Raw genomic sequence first — 25,982 nt, 5'->3', positions numbered from 1 at the left:
TCAGACTACAGAGTACATATATTGGAGGTTAGTGCACAGCAAAATTCATGCCAGTGGCATAACTATATTAGAATGAGAAGTGGGGCTCTACACTTGATGTTATCCCCTTCTCTAACATAGAAGAGGATACGTCACGAAATATCCTCAGGGGAAAGCAAAGAAAACTTGGTAATAACCTCTAGAAAAACATAAACCTGTTTTAAGGTTTGGGGAGAATAGTCTCTGAAATATAATTGAGGTAATACAGTTGCAATTAAAATATTATTTTTTTGCTGTGCTAGGACAGGTTTAATAGAAAACGTTGTACAGTCTTTGGGACATTAAATTACAGTTGCTCAGCATCTTAACCAGTCATCACCAAACAATGATAAGAAACTGTCTGCAGAGAGGCATGACATCACATACTGACAACCACTGTACTTTCCGAGTCTTTTTATATAGGAATTGCATGTTCAGAGTTAAAAGTTCAACACTCAAAACGAAATGCATTAAAAAGTATCCGAAAGGGTCAAATAGAAAAAGAGCAATACAAACAAGCCAAAGACAAAACATTTTCTCAGACTATTGATGTATTGAATGTAATACAGAGAAAGGCAAAGGGCTTTATGTATAGACTTTTGGCCATTGAAGATGCGAACACCAGCCAAACAGGATCTCAGAAGCATTTCCAGGCTCATGAACAACACCATGGGAATACAAAAGCAAACAGGATGTGTGGTCTCAAGTAAAGCAAGGCCGTTAGAGTCCAGTTTTGATTCTTACCTCTAACCAAACTTAGGTTTTACAGAATGAAGAGAAGAGCTACAGTTTCCACACTTAAAAACCGTAGTTGTGAGGCGAGTTAAACTTGGCTTTGATTGTGTGCAGAAGTTGGCAAGGGACACCAACAGCTAGCTCCTTTCTTAAGTAGAATGATGGCTAGAAGCACATCACTGGAGGAGGCTGCCTGGAGCCATCCCGAGCCTGGTCATGGCGAGATGGCTGTGCTGCAGATCCATCGCCTGGATGGTCAGGGCTAGAGCAGTTCTTGTCCCCCAAGAGCCCCTGGCTATTAAAATGAACTCATCCTTGCAAGTCACAGGATTGCTGCCCATCAGAAGAAGTACTCTTTCTGATTTTCACCGACTGCATTTTGGATATGAAGCTCGCTTTTCAAAACAGCCTCGGCACTGTCTATGTTCTCTGACCTTTTTGCTTCATTTCTTTTGTATAACCTTTTCTGTTGATAAATGCGAACAGCTATGGCAGAGACGCAAAGTAAGATAAAGATCACAACAGCTATCAGACCTAGAGAGAGAGAAGAGAAAAGAAATACCCAGTAAGAATAGACACCGTGTCAAGTTCATCGCTTAATTAGTCCTGGGAATATTATTTTCCATTGAAGCCAATCCTTTACATGATATAAATTAGAAACAAAAAGTCTCTCAGGTTTCTGATTAAAGCGGTATTATAATACAGTTTATTTAGGGATTCTGTCAACTTGGTGCAGTCTCTTCCATTTATCCTGAATGTGCATGTGTATTGGATCTGCTTCATATCTTCCTATTTATCTAAGGAAGCATCACACATGTTTCTATGACCAAGTGTTGTTTCATGATTATACATGAAGAAATTTTAATTATTTTGATATTATAGTTAATTATCATGCAGTACAGAGATTGTGTTTTGTGATTAAATATGTAGCAATGTCAATGAAATTGATTTTTCACTCAACTGTTGAAGAATTGGAGTATGTTGAGTACATGAGAAGTGTTAATAATAAAATATAGATATAGGTAGGTAAACGTGTAAAAACCTGCACGAGGCATATTGGATTTTGAAAATGTGATTCTGTGTAAATATTTTAAGGGCTACAATTCTTAGTTGTGTCTACAGTCATTAACTCTAGAGTGACATGAGTTCCACACAGAGGAGTGTAAAGCGCGGATGGTCCTCAGGACACACTGGAATGGGGACGCACAGAGGGAAATTTAGTATTCCATCATAGGTCTTAGGTGCTTCTTCAGGGTGTTAAAATTGTCACTAGTGGTATATGATGAAAGTAGAGAAAATGTGAGAGGTTAGCACAAATGAAGACCCTCACACCATTGGCTTTTGCTAGTCATTGGCTTGTGGAGTGGAAGACATCGTACTGACAGGCAAAAGTCAATCTCATTTAAGGGTGTCTTTCTTGAGACAGTTAAAATACTTCATTTCATTAAGTCTTAACCCCTGACTACGAGTCTTTCTAACGGGTTGTGTATTGAAACAGGAGATACACACAAAGCATGTCTGGTGCACACTGAAGGGTGATTCCCGACCCAGAGATGCACCCTGTAAACATTTGAGTCGTGAGTCAGACTGGTCTTTTTCTCTTATACGTCAGTCACACTAATAAGAAAATTATAGTTGCTCAGATATCTGTGTTTGATAGTTCTGTCTCAATGGAATGAAATAAATCTATTACCCAAGGAAAGCATCTGATGATCTTTCCTGCTAATAATAAAATTAAAAGAGTCAAATAAAAATATACTTTGGAAAATTAGTATTTGTCACCATGATTTTATGATCTTTTTAAAACTTGTCATGAGGATACTAATAGATGAATGCAGATTCTTTAAAAAGAATAGATACTATTAACATAACAGTGTGGATCAAATGTGATTTGGCAAAACTGAGACTCCACATTATTTTGTCAATGTGGTTTTCCTTGAGACAGGGTCTTGTGTAGCCTTTGAATTTGCTAAGTTGCCGAGGATGAGCTTGGACTTTTGGTAATACTGTACCCATCCCTAAGTACAAGACTAACAGCATTCAGAACCACACCCAGTTTACACTGTTCCAGGGATGGAACCCAGGAACCCAGGGTTTGATGCAGACCTCACGAACACTCTACCACCTGAACTACATCCCACGCCTTCAGGCTCCATTCCAATACAAATGAGTGTAAGTTTATATAGTGAAATTAAATCAAAACTTGAAGGTACTTGGAAATTTCAGTAAGATTAACTCAGCAGAGTCTTCGGGGACAGCAATAACGTTTCTGACGATAAGCCAATTTTTGCCTAGGTCAGGCTTAACCAAGAAAGATAATAATGAATCTAATATGCATTTGGTAATTTTACTAATGGCTATGGCTACTTCACCACATTAATAACCAATTTTAATCAGGGTAGTCATGTGTTGTTATATATTTTGTTTCTCATCCCTGTAAAAACAATTAATTTAGTTGTTATAGTTAGTTCAATCATCTTCTAAAGTTACTAGCTCAGAGAAAGGGATTCTGAATAATTACAATGTGAAAAAATGATAAATGTTAAAGAGAGTACTGCTGTAGTTACAAAAATGAATGTCACCATCATATTGCTATAGAAGGGACATCCAGATGATCTGAATTAGGGATGATCCCTGACATTTTTTCCCTCTGAATATGTGATTTATCTCTGTCAACTTGAGGCAAGTTTCATGCAATTACTTTTAATATCCAAGGGAAAGACCTTGAACTTAACCTATTACCTGTGGCCCAACAAGCAATGTAATATATTCATAATAAATAAAATAAACTTCTATGTTTTGTGCTGTTGTACAAGCACCATGAAAGTGGGTTCTCGGGGGAATGTATGCAGGTTTCTATATGTCTGAAATGGTGTAGCTTTATCCTCACACTGTGGCTAGAAACACTCCATGTCCCCTCATCATTTGGAAACATCTCACTGAGTCTGTCCTCCTCTCTCATTTATACACAAAGAAGGTGGTTACCTACAGCTGAGAACACAAAAGGATTATTTCCTCTGGGAAATGTTTGGATGCTTCAATTGTGCTTACATATTAGGTATGATTGACATCTAGTACAACAATGGAATAAAATCCTCTTGGTGATACCAGACAGGGTACCACAGTGGAGGACCCTAAGCTGTGAACGAGCAGAAAAATTGCACATGGTTGGCATGAAACCTTTGGAGCTTACATGATGTAGAATTTCCCTCTGTATGCTGCGAGTCTGAGGATATGTTGCTTTGAAAAAGAGGTACGGACTCGCTGAACATAGCGGACAATGAGGACTACTGAGAACTCAAGAACAATGGCAATGGGTTTTTGATCCTACTGTACGTACTGGCTTTGTGGGAGCCTAGGCAGTTTGGATGCTCACCTTACTAGACCTGGATGGAGGTGGGTAGTCCTTGGACTTCCCACAAGTCAGGGAACCCTAATTGCTCTTTGGGCTGACGAGGGAGGGGGACTTGATTGGGGGAGGGGGAGGGAAATGGAAGGCGGTGGCAGGGAAGAGACAGAAATCTTAAAGAAAGAAAGAAAGAAAGAAAGAAAGAAAGAAAGAAAGAAAGAAAGAAAGAAAGAAAAGAAAAGAAAAGGAAAGGAAAGGAAAGGAAAGGAAAGAAAAGAAAAGAAAAGAAAAGAAAAGAAAAGAAAAAGAGGTATTTCTTTTGTTTCTAAAGAGGATGAGAACCTGTGGATTACTTCCAGACTAATATGGTTGGATGGACCAAGAGCCCCTGAAAGATCATCTTGTATACCCCTCAAAAAATTACTTCACCCAACAAAAAGCAGAAAGCAGTTTGGAGAACTATGCCCATATTCCCAAATATTGTTTATAAATATTTCTTTATATTTAAAAGGGGATATGCTATAAATATTTGCATTGTTATAGATCTTTGTTTATTGATACAAATTTAAGGTCAATTTTGTTATATGTATATTTCTGCTCTTGATTAAAGTGTTGTATAGTTCATTTAAGAAGGTAATGTAGCCAGGTGGTGGTGGCACACGCCTTTAATCCCAGCACTCGGGAGGCAGAGGCAGGCGGATCTCTGTGAGTTCGAGGCCAGCCTGGTCTACAAGAGCTAGTTCCAGGACAGGAACCAAAAACCTATGGAGAAACTCTGTCTCAAAAAATCCAAAAAAAAAAAGAATGTAATGTATAACTAAGAAATATAGGTTAATAGATAATCATCTATAATAGTCAAGCTGGTAGTCATGTTAGTTATATTTTCTAGATGTACAGAGATGTATTTCAGATGGATAGGGATTCTTCAAATCTTTCAAAGACTACAGAATATGGCACTTAAAATGTTTTAAGAACTTAGGACTTTTCATGCCAATGAGACACATCTGCTCCTGGTAGCATCAATTACATCAAGAGGAAGATGGGCATTGAAGAGGCAACTTATGGAGTTTGGTAGCCCTTTAGGAAAGAGATTGCTCTTGCCTGGACTGCTTGATGAACTGGACATGCAGGACCCACAGAAAAATGGCTCCTGAACTTGCCTAAAAATGAGATGATCCTTTCGGGGTTCTTGCTTCATGAAAAAGTCTGCCAGACATTCTGCAGGACACAGAACAAAGTGACTGACAAACTGCCAATATAGGTGGAACTGTCTTTGAAATTTCCTGTTTTGTGGAAAAGTTTGTTGGCTACTATGAGCCTGTAGGCTGAAGATGGATGCCCTGCAATGGTACAGAAGAACTTTAAGTGACTGTCCAGAAGCAAGATGTCTCTGTCAAGTTTAGACTTTTGGAAGTTGTTTACAATGAGCTTCCTGTTTACTTAGGTAATATTATATCCTTCTGGATTTGAAGAATTTATAGTTGTAGTTAAAGTTATAGTTTTCCTTAGTTATGATAAAAGATAAATATAAACATTGTAACTGTAATTCTTATTGATAACTATTTTGTTATATGTAATTTTACTACACTAAAGTTAAAAACCTTCATTTTAATTTAAACAGAAAAGGGGAGGTAATGTGGGATTCCCCTCTGTATGCTATGAATATCATTGGTTAATAAAGAAACTGCTTTGGGCCTATAGCAGAGCTATAGGGGAACAGAGCTAGGCAGGGGAAAGAAGGTCAAAGCCCCGCAGGAGTCAGAAGGAACTTTAGTGGGTAAGCCACAGCCATGTGTCAATACAAAAATTAATAGTAATGGGTTAAATTAAGATGTATGAGTTAGCCAATAAGAAGATAGAGCTAATGAGACAAACAGTGATTTAATTAATAAGTTTCTGTGTGATTATTTTGGTTCTGGGTGGCTGGGACGAACAAGTGGCTCCTTGCAACACTTATGTGGACATTCCCAGCTGCTCTACTATGACTGAAGCTCAGGCCCCACAAAGAACAAACCAGATGACACACTGATTTCATGAACCCTGGTAATGCTTGAGGGGCAAACATGCCTTGTGAGCTCTCTCTCTCTCTCTCTCTCTCTCTCTCTCTCTCTCTCTCTCTCTCTCTTTCTTCTCTCTCTTTCTTTCTCTCTCTGCTCTCTCTCTCTCTCTCTCTCTCTCTCTCTCTCTCTCTCTCTCTCTCTCTCTCTGTGTGTGTGTGTGTGTGTGTAAGCTAGGCAAGAAGAACACTGACTATGCCATTTTGCCTATGCAAGACTCCTACTTTAAAATGTTGAGCATGTTACAGGTATTATAAGTTTAAGTAGGGTTATACTGCAGCATGTGTTTCTGTTAGACTATTCTGATAACTGCCTGAACTCTAGGTTAAACTAATCACCCCCCCCAAAAAGGGAAGGGTTGCTTCGTTTGTTAGGGAATTAAACAAGAATCCTGTTACATGTACTTTTAACTTATAGATATTTAAGGGAAGAAAAATAGGAATAACAATGAGAGAAAGTTTGACCATTATTATTCACCATCTGAACTAGGGTTTAGCTACTAGAGAAACTTAATGTATAGATGAGAGACAGTCCAAGGCATCAAACTGTTCACACATAGACATTTACACACACATACACACACACAGAGGCATACACACACACACACACATATGCACATACAATACATGCATACATAATAAAAGCCAAAATTAAAAGTAAAATCTTTTAAAAGGCAGGGGGCTAGAGACATGCTTGGTCGTTAAGAGCATGTACTGCTCTTGCAGAAGACTTGAGTTCAGTTCTAAGCTCTCATATTTGCTTAGAACCCAGCTTCAGGGGATCCCCTTTATGGGTACTGTCTTAGCTGTCTATCGTTGAGATAAAGCACCAAAACAACATTGGAAGAAAAACATTTATTTCAGTCCAGCAAGGTCATATTCCTTCACTGAGAGAAATCAGGGCAGGAATTCAAGGCAGGAAATTGGAGCCAGGAACTAGTGCAGAGGCCACTAGGAATGTGGTTTACCAGCTTGGTCCCCCTGGCTTGCTCAGCCTGTTTTCTTATGTAACTCAGGACCATCTGCCAAGGGGTGGCGCTGTGCCTTTTGAGCTAAACCTACCCAAATCCATCACCTGTAATGGCACGGGGTTTTGATCCTACTTCATGTTCTGGCTTTGTGGGAGCCTAGCCAGTTTGAATGTTCACCTTCCTAGACATGGACGGAGGGGGGAGGACCTTGGACTTTCCACAGGGCAGGGAACCCTGACTGCTCTTTGGGGTGGAGAGGGAGGGGGAGGGGAGTGGGGGGAGGGGGAGAAGGGTGGGATGAGGGGGAGGGAAATGGGAGGCTGGGAGGAGGTGGAAACTTTTTTCCTTTTCTCAATAAAAAATAAATAAAAAAATAAAAATTAAAAAAAAAGATAATGAACTAAGGACTTGCCTGTAGACCAATCTTATGAAGGCATTTTCTCAATTAAGAGTTCCTCTTCCCCAATATGCCTAGGTTTGTGTGAAACTGACAAAATCCAACCAGTACTGGCATCTACACTCATGTGCACATTCACACACACACACACACACACACACACAGAGAGAGAGAGAGAGAGAGAGAGAGAGAGAGAGAGAGAGAGAGAGAGAGAGAGAAAGAGAGTTAAAAGTAAAATTAAATTATTTAAAACACAAAAGTAAATGGGTCCAGCATGAAGTCTACGTGAAAGTTTCACAAGGATATGAGTAATCACTGTCTCTGGATGTAAGGCCGAATGGTTATTTATTTTATGCATCCATATGATATTCAGAGAGCAGAGCAATGCTGGAGCACTTAACATTTTGGTCCTCTGATTAACAGCATCTGAAGAGCATTCATCACGAAAAGCTCTATTTCTGAATTTGGTTTTGAATAACGTATACCTCTAAGAAGATGTTGTCACATTAAGGATATTTTTAAAGTTTTGTGTGTCTTCCGCAATTTAAAATTACTAAGAACCACTTTCAATCTATTAACTTAGGATTTGATAAGAACGGAAAGCACAGAATTCTTTTATAGGCATGTCTAAATGATGAAATATCCATTTTAATAAGCATTAAGGAAACACAAAATGCATATTTCTAATGTTAATCTAGAGATTTTTTTCCTACTGTAATATGAGCCCTTGCAGAAACAGTATGTCTAAAGAAACAAAGCATGCAGAAGTTTCTAGGGCTTGCAGATGACCATCTTTAAGCTAAATACTGTCCACTTTTACATAGCACAACATCTGGTCTTAGAGTGTGATGCTTTAGTGAGATTATCCTATTTACACAAAGAATTCGCAAGGAAGTTAGAAATTTGGGAAGATTCTCTGAGATCATCCCGGTAAATATTTTTGACCATCCTTCTTCAAGTTCAGTGCCTGGGAAGGTGTGTACAAGCGCAAGTCTGTCAACATTCCATGATGGACAGGAGACAATCAAGAGGCCCTGCCCCTTCCTAAGAATTATTGGCAGTTAAAGCATGCTGGGAGGAGGGTGGTTGTTTTATTCAGCAGTGTAGTTGATGGTAAGTTGACCATGTCTCAGTAGTAGATAACCTCCCATCTATGTTCATGCAAGTAACCTAATAAACTCAATGGATGTGGGTCACACAAAACGTAAGTCATGAAAATAGGACTAGGACTTGCTGGGAAGTAGTGTGTTCAGTGGGAATGGGAGGGATAAGAGAGGATAATAGAGAATGAACAGGAACAAAATACATTGTATACATGTAAGAAATGCAATGAATAAAAAATTTAAAATCAGTAAAGAGGCATTGTATGGCAATTAAGATACATGAACCCCCATGGCTCTGCAGCAGCAGGGTTCTGGGTCCATGTACATGGACCATGTTAGCACCAAAGGTCATGAAGAAGCCCCTGGTCTGGGGCCATGTTGATGTCCAAGGGCTGTGCAGAGTTGGTACCTGCATTTAGGAGGGAAAGGGGCCCTGCACCTTGCCTGGGCAGCACAGTAGAGCAAGCCCTGGTGGCATGGGCACAAGAGTATTGGCTCTGAAGACATGGGCATAGGAGAGCTAGCCCACCCCTTGCTGGGTACAGCATTCAGTCGAACTGGTCCCATCCCTTGCCATGGCAGTGCTGGAGAGCTGGCCCTGGTGGTGTGGCTGCAGAAGAGATGGTCTTGAAGAGCTGGAGAGTGGGTTCCACCCCTTGACAGTTGCTGTGAGCAGCAGAGCTGGCCCCACCCCTTGGGCGAAGCAAGACATGCAGGCACAGAAGAGTAGATAGGCCGAGCAACTCAACTACCACCTAGGCCCAGATCCTGGACTTTGAGTAGACTCACCCCCAGCATCTACCCCATCTGAAAAATCTGGGCATGTGAGAAGGAAGTTCTGACAAACCGAAGCTGCAGGATCTCCACGATGCAGTACAGTGATTAAATATCTAAGAGGAGTCCTGGTGAGGATCTAGTATGGACAGTGTAGAGCAGAAGCCAGAGGCCTCAAACCAGACCAAGGACTCATTGCAATGAACATTAGCAAGCAAAACTGTTTGGGCAAAAGAGTATACTGGGTGACATCCTATAGCTTCCTTAGCGAGATTTGTTTTTCTTTTCATTTTTATTTTTAACTTTCTTTTTAATTTTAATTTTTTGCTTTTTTTCTCGGACAAGATGAGAGGGATTGAGGTGCATGATGTAAAATTCACAAAGAATCAATACAAAGTTAAAAAATAGATAAGTGAACTCCTCCCCGAATTCTTGGAAATGACATTAAAACCTCATGCTTCTTGCCCAGGTAGGCTACCACTTAATTATATTCCCTAGTCAAAATATGTAGAGTCTTCATAGACAGTTTTCTAAGGCTTATATTCAGAATTGTTAGTAATAATAATAAAATTCTACCAAAATCACTCATGCATCCCAGTTACCTCCAATTACTGCAGAGTCACTTTTGATTGCATGCGTCAGAGGTTCTCTGTCATCCATTGTTCCAGAGTGATCTACAGTTAAAGCACACACACAAAGAAAAGGATAGGGTGATACACCTAAGCAGCGGGAGAAAACTCTGAAGAATCCCTCAGTTTTAAGCCAGAACAAAGCGATAGAGCTGCACGTGAAAACCCTGTGATTTTCAATCTTAGCAATGTCAACTGTGATGCATAAAACATTGAGACCCCGGAAAAGAGTCAATGAAGAAGAATGTGAAGATTAAACAGAAGCAATTTTCAGAAGTCATCTTGAGAAAAACAACAAAATTAGGAAATTGTCCAAATCCTGTGAATGAGTCCATTTGTGACAGAGGAGGGAAAGAGCCTTAATTTACCTGCAAATGAATGTGTTCTTTCTCTAGAGGTGGCATCGGTGCCAGCAGGGGCCACACAGCTGGACTCCGTCACATGCCCAGTCACAGTGACAGGGGCTGGGTGACTTGGGTGCAGAGCAGCCTTCAGAGGTGCGATATGGTTGAACTGCACAGCAGAGAGGCAGCCTGTGAAGCCATGGGCTGCAGCCAGTGCTGTCTCCTGGTCAACATCACTATATTCTACAAAGAAACACAACACGATCAAGAGCTGCGAACAAGCAGGGCATGGTGAAACAGGTGTGCCATACCCTGCACCTGTGAACACAACAGCAAGAAAAGTCCAAGTGTGAACTCTTTCTTCCATCTTTATTGAAAGAATTGGGTTGGTTAAGTCTTCCTGTAAATAGTGTTGAGACTTCAAGGTTAATGAAGAAAGTCTGTAAGCATGGCTCATTAAGAACACTACTCTCTGCAGATGATTAAAACAGCTTTAACAATGGATGACGCTATGAACTAATGAGGGGGTCACAAGAGTTCACATTTTTTTTATTCCTTTGAGACAGGGTCTCATGTATTCTGCGCTGGTTTCAACCTTTATAGGTTATCAAGGATGACCTTGAATTTCTGATTCTATTCCCAAGTGTTGGGATTATAGGAGTGTACCACCATGCCTGGTTTTGTGTACTGGTGAGGATCAAACCTAGGACTTGGTGCATGCTAGGCAACTACCCTTCCAACAGCTGCATCTTAGCAATTAACATTCTAGCATAGATCAAAGTGTATTTATTGTGTGCAATCAATACCAAGAGATGTATCCTATGTTTAGAGATTAGCTCTGCTCAGCTTTAAGATTCAAGCGAAGAAAATAACAGAAGCTAGAGGGAAAATTGGCCCAAACTAACAAGGTCCTCCTGTTGTCGAAAGCTTTCTGATGGCTCATGATCCCATCCAAATGTTCCAGGAGACTAGGATCAGCAGGTTGTAGAGGTCAAAACTCCAAAAGTATTGGGGTATCTCCTTGGGGTCAGAACTAGGAACTTCAACTTACTTTCCATCTCAATGATAGCTTGAGAGTGACCTGAAATTCCTGATACTCCATCCCCAATTTCCCAAATACACTGATCACAGACATATGTCACAACCAGCTTTTACTGTAGCATTTTAAAATACACAGACCATGATGCATTCATCCATCCAACAGGGTAGTAAATCACATCATTACCTTCTCTTACGCTGCATGTGTGTGCACAAGGATGTGCGTTTTCATTTCAAAAATATAGTGGGCCTTAGGTATTTGTTGGGTATTTGAGTGTGTGTGGCACACCGTTTTATTATTTAGATTTCACAGTCATTACTGGAATATCTTGTCACCACACAGATGTGACACTTGGACCCAGACTAATGAGTTATTTGAGGTTACAGGGCTGTTGACATTACATTCTGGACCCCAGACCAGTTGTACCCCCAAATCACAAGCTCCTTTTGTTCATGGATCACTTTCTAGTTCAGTCTTCCCTTCACTGAGCTCCAATCTCCAGCAATGGCTTTTGTTGTTGTTGTTTTGAGGGATATCTGGGCTTGAACATTATTTTTTAAGTAACTGCAGGCATCTCAATTCTGAGCCTGTCATTTCTTGTAATAGCTAAGTTTCTGAAGAACATTTTCTTTTGGCTCCATTTTCATTCACATTTTATATCTAATGATAAAAAATAACATTGATGAAAGGTTTCCTATTATGAGTCTCATTCTCTATAAAAAGAATCCTGGAGATTAGGGACACAGCATCACTTTTTGGTTATGGCCTTTAATCATTTCCAGAAGAGTTCATCATCTCGTTCTTAATTAGCCATACTTAAAATCCTCTGTTCATTAACCTGGGAGACCTTAAAGTAGAGGTAAAAAAAAAAAAGGCTCAACAGATCTAACTCTCTGAATAAGGACAGAAGCAAAAGGAATCCAGCTGCTATACATGCATTGCTAGTACAGCAATAGACTGAGAGGATTGTATCTGGGCCCAAATATTCTGCCTCAGGAGGCTGTGACCTGATTCCATGGCTCTCCTTTCTAGAAAGTATAACCCTGAGGATTTATCACTCTGTGGCTTACACAGAAGATCATAATCTCCAAAAAGACATCACTGACTCTTGTGATGGTTTAGCAAGTTGACACAACTTAAGAATCACCTGTGAAGAGAGTTCCACATGGGGAGTCTCTAGATCAAGTTAATCTAGGCACACGTCCTTGGGGGGTTGTCTTAATTAAGGAGACTGATTGTGGGAAGACCTAGCCTATTGTGGGAAGCACTATTCTCTAGGCATGGGCAGTGATCTGTTTAAGAGTGGAGAGATTGTGATGATTGCTGGCAGGAAAGCAGGTGAGCATCCATGTACTTATTGTCTCTCTGCTCCTGACTGTGGGTGTGATGTACCTAGCTAGTTCAAGATCCTGCCTTGCCTCCTCCATGACTGGAACTGAAAGGTGGAAGGAACTCCTCAACGCATGGTGTAGAGTTAACTCACCCACACAGAAACAAAAGCCCTTCAGTCAATCATTGTCCAAGTCACACTGACAAATGTACTAGCTCACCATACCCATGGTCTCCCCATCCACACATTGAAGCACCTACAGACCCCAAATATCTTTTAAAAATGTTATTCAATACAAAATGTTCAGCCCTGAAAGCATACATACAACTAACATTATACAGACTAACCAGTCTATATTTATATACAAGTATGCATACTGTAGCCATTAGTAAAAAAAAGCCATAAATCTGAAAGAGAGCTATAAGGGAGTGTCTAGGAGGATTTGGAGGGAGATAAGAGAGGGATGAAATATAATTATAATCTCAAAAATTAAAGGAAATAAAAAATATGAAAAATCAGTTTAAATATTCACTATTGAGGAATGCCAACTTTCACAAAAAGTTCTAAAGGATAGCATTACTACATTTCGAATTATATGTATTTTTTTTTAAAGTCACTCTTCCACTGGAAAAAAAAAATGTCTGTGTTGAGCATGGCACACATTTTCCTTGGCATTGTTCCCTAAACAACAGAGTATAATGACAGATTGTGCAGTTTTCCCATTGTGTTCGGCATTAGGAGTGACCTAGGCATGACTGTAAATTTGTGGGAGACATCCATAGACTACATATTAATATCCTCTCATTTTACAAGTTACAGGAGACCTACAGATATGCACAGGATGCCTAGGACAAATTGCCCATTTTTAGAGGGACATCTATAAGTTCAGACCTACAGATCTTAATAGAAAAGGGCAACACTTATTTTAGAAACATTTTATAAGCTGGTTATTTCTAAAAATGGCATATATGTTAATAACAATACTTTTCATAATTTCTACAATAGTCACATGTTGAATAAAAGTTCTGTAGGCTTTCAAAATATTCTTAAAGTCTTGAGTCAAAATATATAGTCAAGATTTATTTCCCTCGTGAAAAATATTCCATGTGAGGTGCAGCCTGAAACCTTCAAGTTTGCAAAGAGAAAACTCTGTGTGTGTGTTTGCCTGTGGATATGTGAATGTACGAGTAGGAACCCAAGGAGATCAGAGAGGCCATATTCCCTGGATACAGAGTTACAGATGGCCGTGAGCTGCCTGGTGTGGATGCTGACAACTGAACTCAGGTCCTCAGAAAGAGCAGCAACTGCTCTCACCACTGAGCCCCCTACCTCTCCATTCCCTTTCAATAGGCACACTTTTCACTCAGCTCAGGAATTTCCACAGATGTCACATGTGCCCTTTGGATCCCACCGGGATGTCGCTTATTCATTCTGGGTCTCCCATGCATCTTCTCCAAATCTACTTTCCTTCTCATCTTTCCCATCAGTCATAACTTACTTCTGTGTGGGTCAGACACCTTTCATTACCTCATCTTCCAGGAAATGAATTCAAGTGTCAATATAGATCAATCTTTCCAGTTTAATTTCCAGTTTTTTCTTCCAGCTCCTTATTTGGTTTTGCCCTGCTTTGCTAGAATCTACTTAAATTGCTTGTGCTGAGTTTTACCTGGGTAGTCTGTCTATTGGATAGCTTAATTTATGTAGAGAATCTTGCTGCTTGTTTGGTTTCTCTGTTTCCCTTGATGTTGAATGCTTTGTAATGATTGTGATTGGCAGCTTCAGTGGATCGAGAGGAGCCTAGTAGATTAGCTACCCACGACTGTAGGTGCTTCTGTGAGGGTGTTTCCTCAAGCATTAGCCAAAGGGAAAGGGGGAAAGATACCCGTGGCTGTGTTTAGCATAGAGCGAAAAGTCTACCACTTTGTTCTGTTTTCCATCTCCTGGCTAGGGCTCAGTCACCTCCTGCCTCACTCAGGTGGTTGAAGCTCAGAGAAGGCCACACAGGTGTTGGTGTCCCCTCATTCTACAGTGTTTGCAACATCAGAGTGGAAATGTCCCATTTATAAGGTCATTTTTATGCATTGCAAAACAAGGAGAACATGTGTGTCCTCGTGTTGGTCTTTACACATGTGGTCTAGGAGCCTTAGTAAAGCCAATGGTCCCCAGGGTCAAACTCTTTGTATAAAATCTCCACAAGATAGAATAAAGACACTCAAGCCCTTACATAGAGAACCCCAGGATTGCTTCCTCACTGGCATCCTCCAGATACAGCCTTTCTGCACAACTAGACCAGCATCTCCTTGCTTCAGGACCACTTATGGATGGGTTATCATTAGAACTAGGCGTGGGAAGAAACCTTATGGGACTTGTCTCTTCTCAGAATTCAGTCTAGTTGTGAGACAACATGAACAGTGTAGACTGAAGTTTCTCCTAAGCAATCCAGGCCTTAGAAAGTCCTCAGCATCCTCTGTGTTCTAACAAGTGTGCTAACATTGTCAACGAACAAAATATATTTCTTTCCCATTATCTGATTCCTACAATGCCAACCCTATATCAAGGACTAGAGAAGTGAAGGCCAAGGAGGGAATTGAAAACAAACATCTCTAGCTCTTGTTTCTGGTTATAAAAATCCTCATGTGACTCAAGATTTTTGGGCAGTCTTGCCTATTAAAAAATAAGCCTCAATTGTATATGCCAACAAAGGGAATAACTTTTGCTTGTGTGAAGAAGAAATCATTTAACAAACAGCCTACAAGAAAAATTGAGTTCCCGGAAATTAGGATTTGATGGAGTGCCTTTTTATTACAGAGAAAGGAGTGTTTCTAGGAAGATATGGCAGTCAGTGGAAGAACAATGACAAGGAGTGATTTATAAAATTTCTCATGATTCTCATAACCTACCCCCAAATTAAAAGTCTGAGAACTCAAACGAGAATAAATGCAAGCAGTTTATAATGTCTTCTGTAGGAAAAGGGACCAACTTCGGGGAGGATTTCAATAACTTTCGTATGTAAGATAAAGATAAGGAAGGATTGCCAGCAAATAGTGTCATGAATCACAGGAGCAGCCAAGGCTAGAACAAGCAGATGCGTCTGCCTCTGCATCTATTTAGACCAAAGAAAAACAGGTGTGAACGTAAAAGCAAACAGCAAAGCAGACACCAAGGGCTCCGTGGGCAAAGAAGTTAAATCTGACAGGCACCTACAAATAAATCTATTGCTCTCAGATGGAAACTCAATACCCTAATCCACACAGAAGTTACTTCTAGGTAGCTTTCTCAAGGACCTTCATTCTCTTTTGCTGCAGGAGAACCTGTCTCAACGTAAGTGTCATTAGACAGATTAACAAGATCAGCATCTTCAAGAAGTCTAATTCTGGTTGGAGAGATGGATCAGTGGTTAAGAGCTCTTGTTGCTTTAGCAGAATTCAGTGTGCAGCAACCATGTCAGAGGATTCACAGCAACCTGGATCTACATCTCCAGGGGATTTGATCCTCCTCTCTTGGCCTTTGTGTGCACGTGCACTTGAACACATAAACCTACACACATATGCACATAATTAAAACCAAGTGGCATATTTGTCTTAAAACCAAATCAATCTTTCGAAGAAAGTTTAAATAAACCTCCTTGGCTTTGCAGGAAATTTTATGCGTAATATATCTTTGAGATAAATTTTCAGTCTTCCTCAACTTTCACTGAGGATACTGAATAGACATTCTCAGACCACACCTTTTTTTTTTTTACCCAAAATAAATGTCACGGCATAAATCCAAGTATATTGCCTGAATCTGCAGGCTCAGAAGAGATCCATGATCCCGCCGGTTGTCACCTGGAAGCATACTAAAGTGGCTGCTGATTTGACTGAAAGCAATCTTCAGCTTTTTCAAATCTTTTCTAACGCTAAAAGAAACCCATGAGGAGGACTCAGAATTCAACCACAAAATGTATTTTAGATAGAAAAGATGAAGTCAACACAGCCTAACAAACACAGACCCATGAACTGGGTGTGCTTTGTGCAACCTGGCTTTCAACTCTCATTCTGAAGCAACAAAAGATGACTGTTGTCAATGTTCTTATGTGATCCTACACATTTGACATAAAAACAACAAAGAACAATTATTAACTTCATTCAGTCTGAATAGTGATTATTTTTTCTGGAGATCTTATAATGAGTTAAATTATATCATTATTCAAAACAAGGGCATATTTTCTCATGAGAGGCTTTATGCAACTTTTAAGATTATATTAATTATCTTAATTAGGAGGTTTTTAAAATGTGGTATAATTGTAACCCAATAAAAGCTTAATGAATTATCAAAACAATTTATACCTACATGTTTCTTCGATTAATTACATCTCAGAAAAAGTATCTTATTGTAAAATCATCTCATAAATGTTTAGCCTAAGGAATTTACTGAGAAATAATTCACCTTTTACAAGATTTTCTTTAACTATGCATATATGTGTGTCTGCACAGTGGTATGTGCAACTGAGTGTACTGACCATAGGGGCCAGGAGAGGGTGCTGTATCTCCAGGTGTAGTGGCTGGACACAATACTTAGAAGAAAAGTATGCACTCTTAACCACTGAGACATTTCTCCATTCTCTTTGACGTTAGGACTTAAGAAAGTTATGAACAATGTGCTTAAGGAAATGGCATGTGTGCATCTCACAAGAAATATGAGACTGAGCGAAGTCCATATCTCTTCCTCTTCCAGGATCCAGTCTTAGAAATAATCTGAATGTTTTGACTTCCACCAATGTTAACAAACCTTTCGGGTACAATACAGGAGTAAGTAATTTTTGGTAACAATGATAGATTATGCTTTGGAGACATGGACCCATCTCTATTTCCCCATTATACTTAATAGGCAACACTGACAACGTAAATGCCATGGACACGCTCTAATCAGCATTAGAGATTATTATCAGATGCAAACATTCAGTTTGATCCCCTCCTACCCACGGCTGTGCCCTCTCTCCACCTCAGCAGTTCTTATCCACACTCTGCCCTCCAGCCAGCACCTTCCTGCTCTTTCTCCTACCCACACTTGCTCTTTTGAATAACTTCCTAGCTTTGTTTGTTCATGCATTCCCAATATAGGCACACTGAAGCATGCCCATAATTAAATAATGCCTCCTTCTTTTTTTTATTATAGAATTGTTTTTGTCTAGTGGATTTTTTTTTTGGTCAGGTTTCTAGATTCAGCACCTGATACGGCATGAATTTTGGATCGATGATTTTTACTTCTGTGGCTGGCATTTTCTGAAGCGTAAGCAGAGTTCTGTTTTATGATGCTTGACAACCAAATGGTAGCCCTGAGTGAGACAGCTCACTCAGAGAAGTGTGCTTGCCCATCCCACAGGAACCACTTACCCATGATTATACGCTCTGACAAAAAGCCCCAATTGCCGTGTTATCATTTGTTCTATAATTACAATCAGGAAATATGCTTCTTCTGGCACCATGCATATCCCTTGGGTATGGTGGCATGATGCTTCTGAGCTCTAGTCACATAACGGGGTTAGGAAAAATGATGCTTGTAAGCGTCCAACAATAGCCAGTTCTAAATAACGTGAAAGACCATCACCATCTTTACAAGGACACATCCCTGAAGTCAGCCAGCCACATTTTAAGTATTTTTTTTTAATCAAAAGATTATGGAACTGATGAATTTTCAAAACTAATTTTTGGTCTTTGTATCTTTTCTATTCCTACTTATACTTCCTTTTGCAATTTGATTTTAAAATAACTAGTTATTATGTTGAGAGTCACCACACAGCATATTAACCAAGTCAGTGTCCTTCGGTTATTTAGGTCACCTCTCTTCTCACTTCTGACTGCTGAAGTTGAAGTACGTTTTGCAAAAAGGAGTCCTGAGCATAGGATGTTTAATCTTCCATTGATGTTGGATAGACTCACTTTTCTTTGCTGAACAAACTGTGTTCCTATCTGGCTGAAATCTGCCTGGAAGTGGTTTAAGTGTACTTCTTGGCTCTGTAGTCCCAGAAGACAGACAGCTGTAAGACACCATTGCAAGTGGGTATAAACTATCCCTCAGGACAAGCTGAATAGGTATCCAGTTCTCCCTTCAATAAACATTTACATATACAGTTATCCAGACATATCTCCCAAATCTTAACCTTACAGAAATTGATGGCTATGGAATGTAAAAGTAACATCATCTGTTTATTGATATGGTAACATCAACTTACCTGAAGTGAGTTGCTTGGATAAAACCGTAATCCCCTTGCCATTGTTAGAAATCTACCGTTCCTGCTAGGGTTACTGAATTCCTCTACATTTTAAGTGTAACAGGGAGTTAGAAATGGCCACCAGTATGACCTGATTCTATGGATTTCCTAGGTGTCTGTTATTATATCCTCCTTTTCAGTTCTAATTTTGTTATTTTGGATATTCTCTCTCTTTGCCTTTTAGTTAGTTTGGATAAGGGTTTGTCTATTTCGTTGATTTACTCCAAGAATAAAATACAACTCCTTGTTTTATTGATTCTTTGTAGGGTTCTCTTTGTTACTATTTTATTGATTTCAGCCTTCATCAGTTTCCTGCCTTCTACTCTTGGGTGTGTTTGCTTCTGTTTGTTTTAGAGTTTTCAGGTGTAGCTGTCTCAGAGACTGAACGACCAACCAGAGAGTTTGCATGGGACTGACCTAGGCCCTCTGTCTATGTTACAGTTGTGGAGCTTGGTCTCCTTGTGGGGCTCTTAACAGTGGGAAGAGTGGCTATCTCTACTCTGTTACCTGCTTTGGAGACCCTTTCCTCTTACTGGGTTGCCTACTCCAGCCTTAATAGGAAAGGAGGAGCTTAGTCTCACTGCAACTTGATAGGCAACGGCTGCCTGATAAATACACGGGAGACTACACGTTCTAAAGAGGGAGGAGGAGGGGGTGGGGGAGGGATGGGGAGGAGAGGACGGAGGGAGGGGAAATTGTGATCAGTCTGGGAATTAATCAATTATTTTAAAAAGGAAAGAAATGGTTACCAGATCATCCCTGGCACAGTTTGATACGACTTTCTAAAGTTTTCCCATACTGTTCAGCATCTGCTAGTAATAGTTAACAGTGACAATATTCCAAAATTATATCCATTTCTCCCTAATTTTAAAAGAATTAAAATTTTCTATATTTCTGTATAGAAATATCAAAGCAGTAAAAGCTCGTAGTTTAAGTTTTTGGTTGAAAATATATGCTGTAACTAAAAAACACAGGTCAATTTTATATGCCGCCTCTTACAAGAACTATGCGAAATTTATTTTTTAATAAGCATTTACTATATTTCAATATGGGAGGAAAATGGAATCATTTTATGTAAAACACTTTTAGGGTACATTTTACTCAATTAAATACTCAAGAACATGCTGCAATTACCCCATGATGCTTCTCACAGACTGCTGACCAAGGACTAGAAACAACAGGTGTTCTGATTGTTCACAATTATGAGACACCTCTGATTTGTCTTGGGAGTTCCCAAAAGATTTTGGTGGATCTTTCTTAGAATATACAGTAGTATAAAAGACTTCTGTTTCAACCCTAGTCTCTCCACTTGTAAGGACAACTGCATGACCCTTTGTGTTTTCTCTCACGGTGTTACCTTAATAAAAAATCACCCAGTGCTTACTCTTTTCCTGCCAGTTGTTTCTCAAAATGTCTGTACTAACACGATACATCACTTCAAAAGTGAGCAACAGCCGGGCGGTGGTGGCGCACGCCTTTAATCCCAGCACTCGGGAGGCAGAGGCAGGCGGATCTCTGTGAGTTCGAGGCCAGCCTGGTCTACAAGAGCTAGTTCCAGGACAGGAACCAAAAGCTACAGAGAAACCCTGTCTCGAAAAATCAAAAAAAAAAAAAAAAAGTGAGCAACACTCTGGAAAATTAATATCTTCATTATTCAACCACTTTGTCAATCTATTTTGTGATAACTTAATATATTACACTAGACTATACTAATAGGCTCTGCAACATTTTATAATGAATTCATGTGCCACACAAAGTTTGACTAGAAGTTATTAATTGCCTTTGAATTACAAATGATTAGCTCTCCATCTAGATCCATACCTTAGGTACATGTTAAATAAATTATCACTTATACTTCTGGGAGAATGAATTGATTTAGATTATGAAGTTCATTGCTCAGTTTGGATTTTAATCATAAGTTTTCATCATGAATGATATACATTTGAATAATGTGAAATTTTAATAAAAACATTAGCATCATTAATGCCACATGAATCTCCTACATTCATCCGAAAAAAAGGAAACAAATGCCATTCTGTAATTTTGTTAAGACAATCCTCCTCACAGGATGCCTCTCAACGTCCTAATTATTTCATAATATAGTTAACATGTTTCTACTTTCAATAGTATTATATTAGAAAGCCCGGCATTAATTCTGAAGACAAAATATGATGTCAATATCATCCATTACTTAGACTTGTGGGCACACATGTTTCACATCTTACATATATGCCTCCTTTCATAAGCTGATAAACATAAGAACTCTTGAGATTGGGAACTGGTTTATTCCTTTTACTATTTTCTATTACTTCATACTATTTTTGTGATATATCATGCACAGAAAACCATCTTGTCTTCTTGATATCAAGAATGTGATATTGGCTCATGTTTCCCCCTCATTGTAAGATTACTGTCTAATAATAATACATTCTGAAACATGGGCACACTTTCATGCTGTCGGATGTAGACTTTTAGTTCTAGGGATAATGTTGCCTGTGTGCCCCCAGGCTCAGTGAAGGACTTCTATGAGTCTAATAATCAACTAAGAGGTTTGCAACAGACAGTCCTCAGCTCAGGGTGGATCTCCACCTCTCTCCTCCTCTCTCCTGTGCCTCATCCTGGATTTTTCTAGGGCTTTCATTTTTCCCCATCCATCTACCCCATGACAGAGTCACAGAGAAGATATTAGCCCCACATGTAAACCACCTTGGACTGTATTGTTGCCATGGTTTGGTTGAGGCTGCTCCTTACAGTGGTTGAACTGTCCTTATACCAAAAATGTATTTTTAATTTCAATTTTATTTAAAATTTAATTAAAAAATAAATTATTATTAACCTGGCTCGTTCACATATTTATGGAGTGTGGCGTGATACTTCAATACATGTATACAGTAAGTTTTGTTCAAATCAAGGGTCTAATATTTTCATTTTACTATTGTTTCTTTACACTTGGAGCCTGTGAGCTCCTATTTTCTAGTTCTTCATGGAATAAACAGTAGGTTATTGTGAACTGTGGAACACTAAAGTTACTCCTTCAGTCTTGCTGCGTTTTAGTACCGCCCCTTTCTCCACCTTTCCCAACCCCTCGTCATCTTTATTTTGAATTCAGATGGACTCTTTTGAGCATCCTCATACAAGAGCTGACCCTACAGCATTTGCCTTCTATATCTGGCTAACTTCCTTTAATAAAATGACCTCCAGTTCTATCTAGTTTGCCCCAAATGACAGGATTTCATTCTTTCTCAAATTCTCTTTGGCTTCCTATGCGGCGCCTTCTCTATAAGTGGAATAAAACACTGTTGTTATGAAAAGAAATGATCTAACAACACCTTCTGTATGCATCCGAACCTAAATCACCAATTCATGAAGGCCAGCACGCTCACCTCTACACTTGCCTGAAATGATAGAAACATTTCCCTCAAATAGGCATTGAAATTTCTCAAGGTCAAGTTGGAAAAATGTATTCTATCTTTAACTGAGAGCCTAACTCGTGTTTTGTTTTTCTTTTCTTTTGGCTCCCCCTCCCCATTGGAAAGAGTTTATTGAAAAGGAATTCATAATTCACATTGAATTTTGGAAGGCAAAAGGAATGGAAGGGAGCAGTCAGTGGAGGAGAAGATGCATGACGGTTTGTAAGTCATAGCTGCAAGAATAGCAGGGAGCGTTTAGAACTTCGGAACAGCTTTTTCATGATTTTATTAAATCTCAGCTTGAAAAGTCCCAACATATAAATTAGTGTTTCAAACTGCATTCCAAGATTGTTAGTAAATACTTCAGTATCTATGTAGGCTGATGAATTTAAATATGCCCTTAAATCTGGGATGGTGACACCTAATAAAATTCACCATACTGACTTCAAACAGGAATGCCCTTAGTTAAGCAAGACTGCTAAGTTCTGTATTGACTCTAATTCTGTGCTAGCTTAATAGCGATGTGCTATGACAGGCACTGTAATTAAAGCCTGGTGAGGACATCTTAGGAAATCCTCCCATTCCTTGTGTTCTGGACTAGTTTCCAGAGTGGGCCTAGATATTGTCCTGTTCACTTTTTAATACATTTGAAAATGGTTTTGATATTATAACACATTTCTTCCTTCCCTTTTCTCCTTCCAAACCCTCTCATATGCCACTCCCTGCTCGCCTTCAAATTCACCATCTTTTTTATTAATTGCTACTGCATGTGTCTATGAATATGCAGACATTTATATTCTTAAATATGACCTAGTCAGTCCATATGATCTTATGTACGTGTGTGTGTGTGTGTGTGTGTGTGTGGTTTCAGAGCTATTTGACCTTGGATAATCAGTTGGCGTACTTTCCCTAGAAAAGACCACTTTCTCAGCTTTCCTCAATTGCCTATAGTTTTTTGGGGGGCTGTTCCCTGTCCATCTCCCCATGCCCATTGGTGTCATTCTTGTTCAGTTTTTAATTCTTTTGAGATAGGCTTTTTCTGTGCATGTCAGACTAGCTGTCAGTCAACTTACGATCCTCCTGCCTCAGTGACTTTCAAGTGTCAGTACCATACTGTATGCCACCACATTCAAAAACGCATTGCTCTAAACACTTAAATTGTATTTAGTGTAAGACTGGTAAGTATTCACATGCATAGGATCAAAGTACATATTGCTTTCTCTACTAATTATACATCTAGTCTAGGATCTGAGTCCATCTTAAAGCTACAAAATAAAATAGAAACACAATCTTATATTCAATGTGTTGGACTTTGAATATTCCTTAGAGCAAATGTCAATCTTAAATAGTTAGATTAGATATGATATAAATAATTAACACTGTGAGACTCACTTAGAATATTCTAGTCATGTTTCCTAGCAACTAAGTTGTGTTGTGGATGTGTGTGTGTGTGTGTGTGTGTGTGTAATGGCCATTGAGATCCAGGATATTTCTGCTGCTTGGAGAAGAGGAGGACATAATTTCTGTGCTCATCACACTACCTGAAAGTCTATAAATATTTATAAACTTAGCTATTAACCTTCTCCAGGGCCAATATTTTGATCATTCACCCATGGGTTTAATCAAACATTCTCAGGATTTTAAGATGATGTACAGGGAACATAAGGAATGATTAATCCAGGTACAAACAACTTTCAAGGTCAAAAAATACAGTATTTCACCAGACAAAATATTCTAGGTTGCTACCAAATATCAGAAGGTAATGAAAACCAAATAACAAGAAGCTCCCTTCTGTAAAACATCACGACTTATTAACATTCAGTAGTTCATTTATAAGTGAAAATAAATTATATTTTGACTTCTATGTTTTCATTTTAATCCTTGTTGGTAAGTGCATGTGTATTATGACATTTTACCAGAGATAGCATATAACTACTTTAATGCCACTACTATAAGAAATAATGCAAGTGAAAAAGAATTATAAGACACCTAGGTATGCCTAAGGAAGTCTGTAAATAAAACACAGCAGATGAAATATGGCACAAAGCACAGCCAAAAGCATGTTCGTTAGCTGGAACTGCCTTCACCTCCCATTTCCTCTAGACATTGTTTCGGTTTCACTGTTAAGTAAAAGTCTGTATATTTTCAAAACGTCCTCATTACCTTCTTTGTTGTTATGATCAGATATTTGGCAGGAAGCACTTAAGAGAGGAAGGCTTGGCTTATAATTTAAGGACTACAGACCATCGTGGAGAGATGGTGTGGTGGCAGGAAGGTCTATGGTGGCTGTGGTATGAATTCACTCAGGACATCTAACTCAGCCATATCTTGGCAGAAAAGGAAAAAGAGAGAGCAGGGAGTGGAGCTGAGTATTAAAGCCTCAAATCTGCCCCAAACAGTGCACATCTGTTTTCAAGTCTCCACATTCTAAAAGCGGTTATAATGCCATCAGGTGGGGATTATAACCATAAGCCTATACGTGACATTCAAGCAGTAGAAGCTGATATAGCCATTTCTACCTTGGTATTTTTGATGTAGAAAAAAATACCATGCTTCATTATTGTCTTAGTTAGGTTACTATTGCTGTAGCGAAACACCATAACCCAAAGCAACTTGGACAGGAAAGGATTTATTTCACTTACAGTTCCTTAAAAAGCAGTAAGGACAGGAACTCAAGCAAGGCAGGAACCTGAGGGCAGGAGCTGATGCAGAGGCCACAGAAGGGTGCTGCTTACTGGCTTGCTCCTCGTGACTTTCTCAGCCTGCTTTCTTATAGAACTCAAGATCAGCAGCCCAAGCACGGCACCACCTACAGTGGTATGGTCCCTCCTGCATTAATCACTAATTAAGAAAATGCCCTACAGACTTGCCAACAGCCTTATCTTACGGAGCATTTTCTTAATTGAGGTTCCCACCTCTCTGATGATTTTAGCTTGTGTCAAGTTGACTACCTAGTACAACTACGAAGATTGACACATGACAGAGATCAGGGTGGCCTTCCTATCAAAGAATGATAATTGTCATTTCATAAGAAACCACTACTCATGGTTACTTCCATCATCGATTGCTTCCCCGCTGAAACAAGGCAAAGTATTCATTTTGACACGATGAGGTGTGTGTGTGTGTGTGTGTGTGCGTGTGTGTGTTCATTATGATTCATGTTTATCTACTTTGACTAAGGAGAAGATTCTTTCTTTTACTTACCTAGCATTCTGCCCAGTACCAGAGATTTGACTGCACTGAATTCTGTGCCTGATGACAAGTAAGTTTGTCTCCGTGTATTCTCATCAATCTATAAAATCATTACACAAAATATAGCCATCCAAATGACCATTGTTTTGTGTCACAAAATGAGATGAAGGAAAGAAAAAAAAAGATAAGCACTTGTTAGTATGGTTCTATAATAGTTTAAGAAAGTGAAATTTAGAGATGTAGTCACTCAAAATCTGATCATTTTTAATTTATTCACAGATATCCATTTATTCCACAACCTTTCCCCTTTATTACTTTACCTAGCTCTACCACATAAGAAACCAAAGATGGGTAAATCCAACAAAAAGACGTGATTTTTTTT

At 39.2% G+C, this 25,982-nt stretch overlaps 1 protein-coding gene across 4 annotated transcripts in view; it reads right to left on the bottom strand.

Annotated features, from left to right (window-relative positions):
* Positions 1–551: 551 nt before the first annotated feature.
* The window catches only part of Cntnap4 (contactin associated protein family member 4), a 280,867-nt gene continuing 255,436 nt past the window's right edge, over positions 552–25,982 (bottom strand). For 2 of the 4 annotated variants that reach the window (XM_075977396.1, XM_075977397.1), the window contains exons 21-24: positions 25,613–25,700; positions 10,401–10,619; positions 10,006–10,077; positions 552–1,287 (exon numbers count right to left, since the gene is read on the bottom strand). In XM_075977396.1, the coding sequence (XP_075833511.1) occupies positions 1,094–1,287; positions 10,006–10,077; positions 10,401–10,619; positions 25,613–25,700 (573 nt within the window). In that variant the 3' untranslated portion in view covers positions 552–1,093. The remainder of the gene's footprint in view (positions 1,288–10,005; positions 10,078–10,400; positions 10,620–25,612; positions 25,701–25,982) is intronic. The other 2 variants (XM_075977394.1, XM_075977395.1) reach the window with 1 other exon arrangement.

Source organism: Microtus pennsylvanicus, chromosome 6 (assembly GCF_037038515.1).
Source record: "Microtus pennsylvanicus isolate mMicPen1 chromosome 6, mMicPen1.hap1, whole genome shotgun sequence".
Taxonomy (NCBI): Eukaryota; Metazoa; Chordata; class Mammalia; order Rodentia; family Cricetidae; genus Microtus; species Microtus pennsylvanicus.
This window is presented reverse-complemented; position numbering and strand designations above follow the sequence as displayed.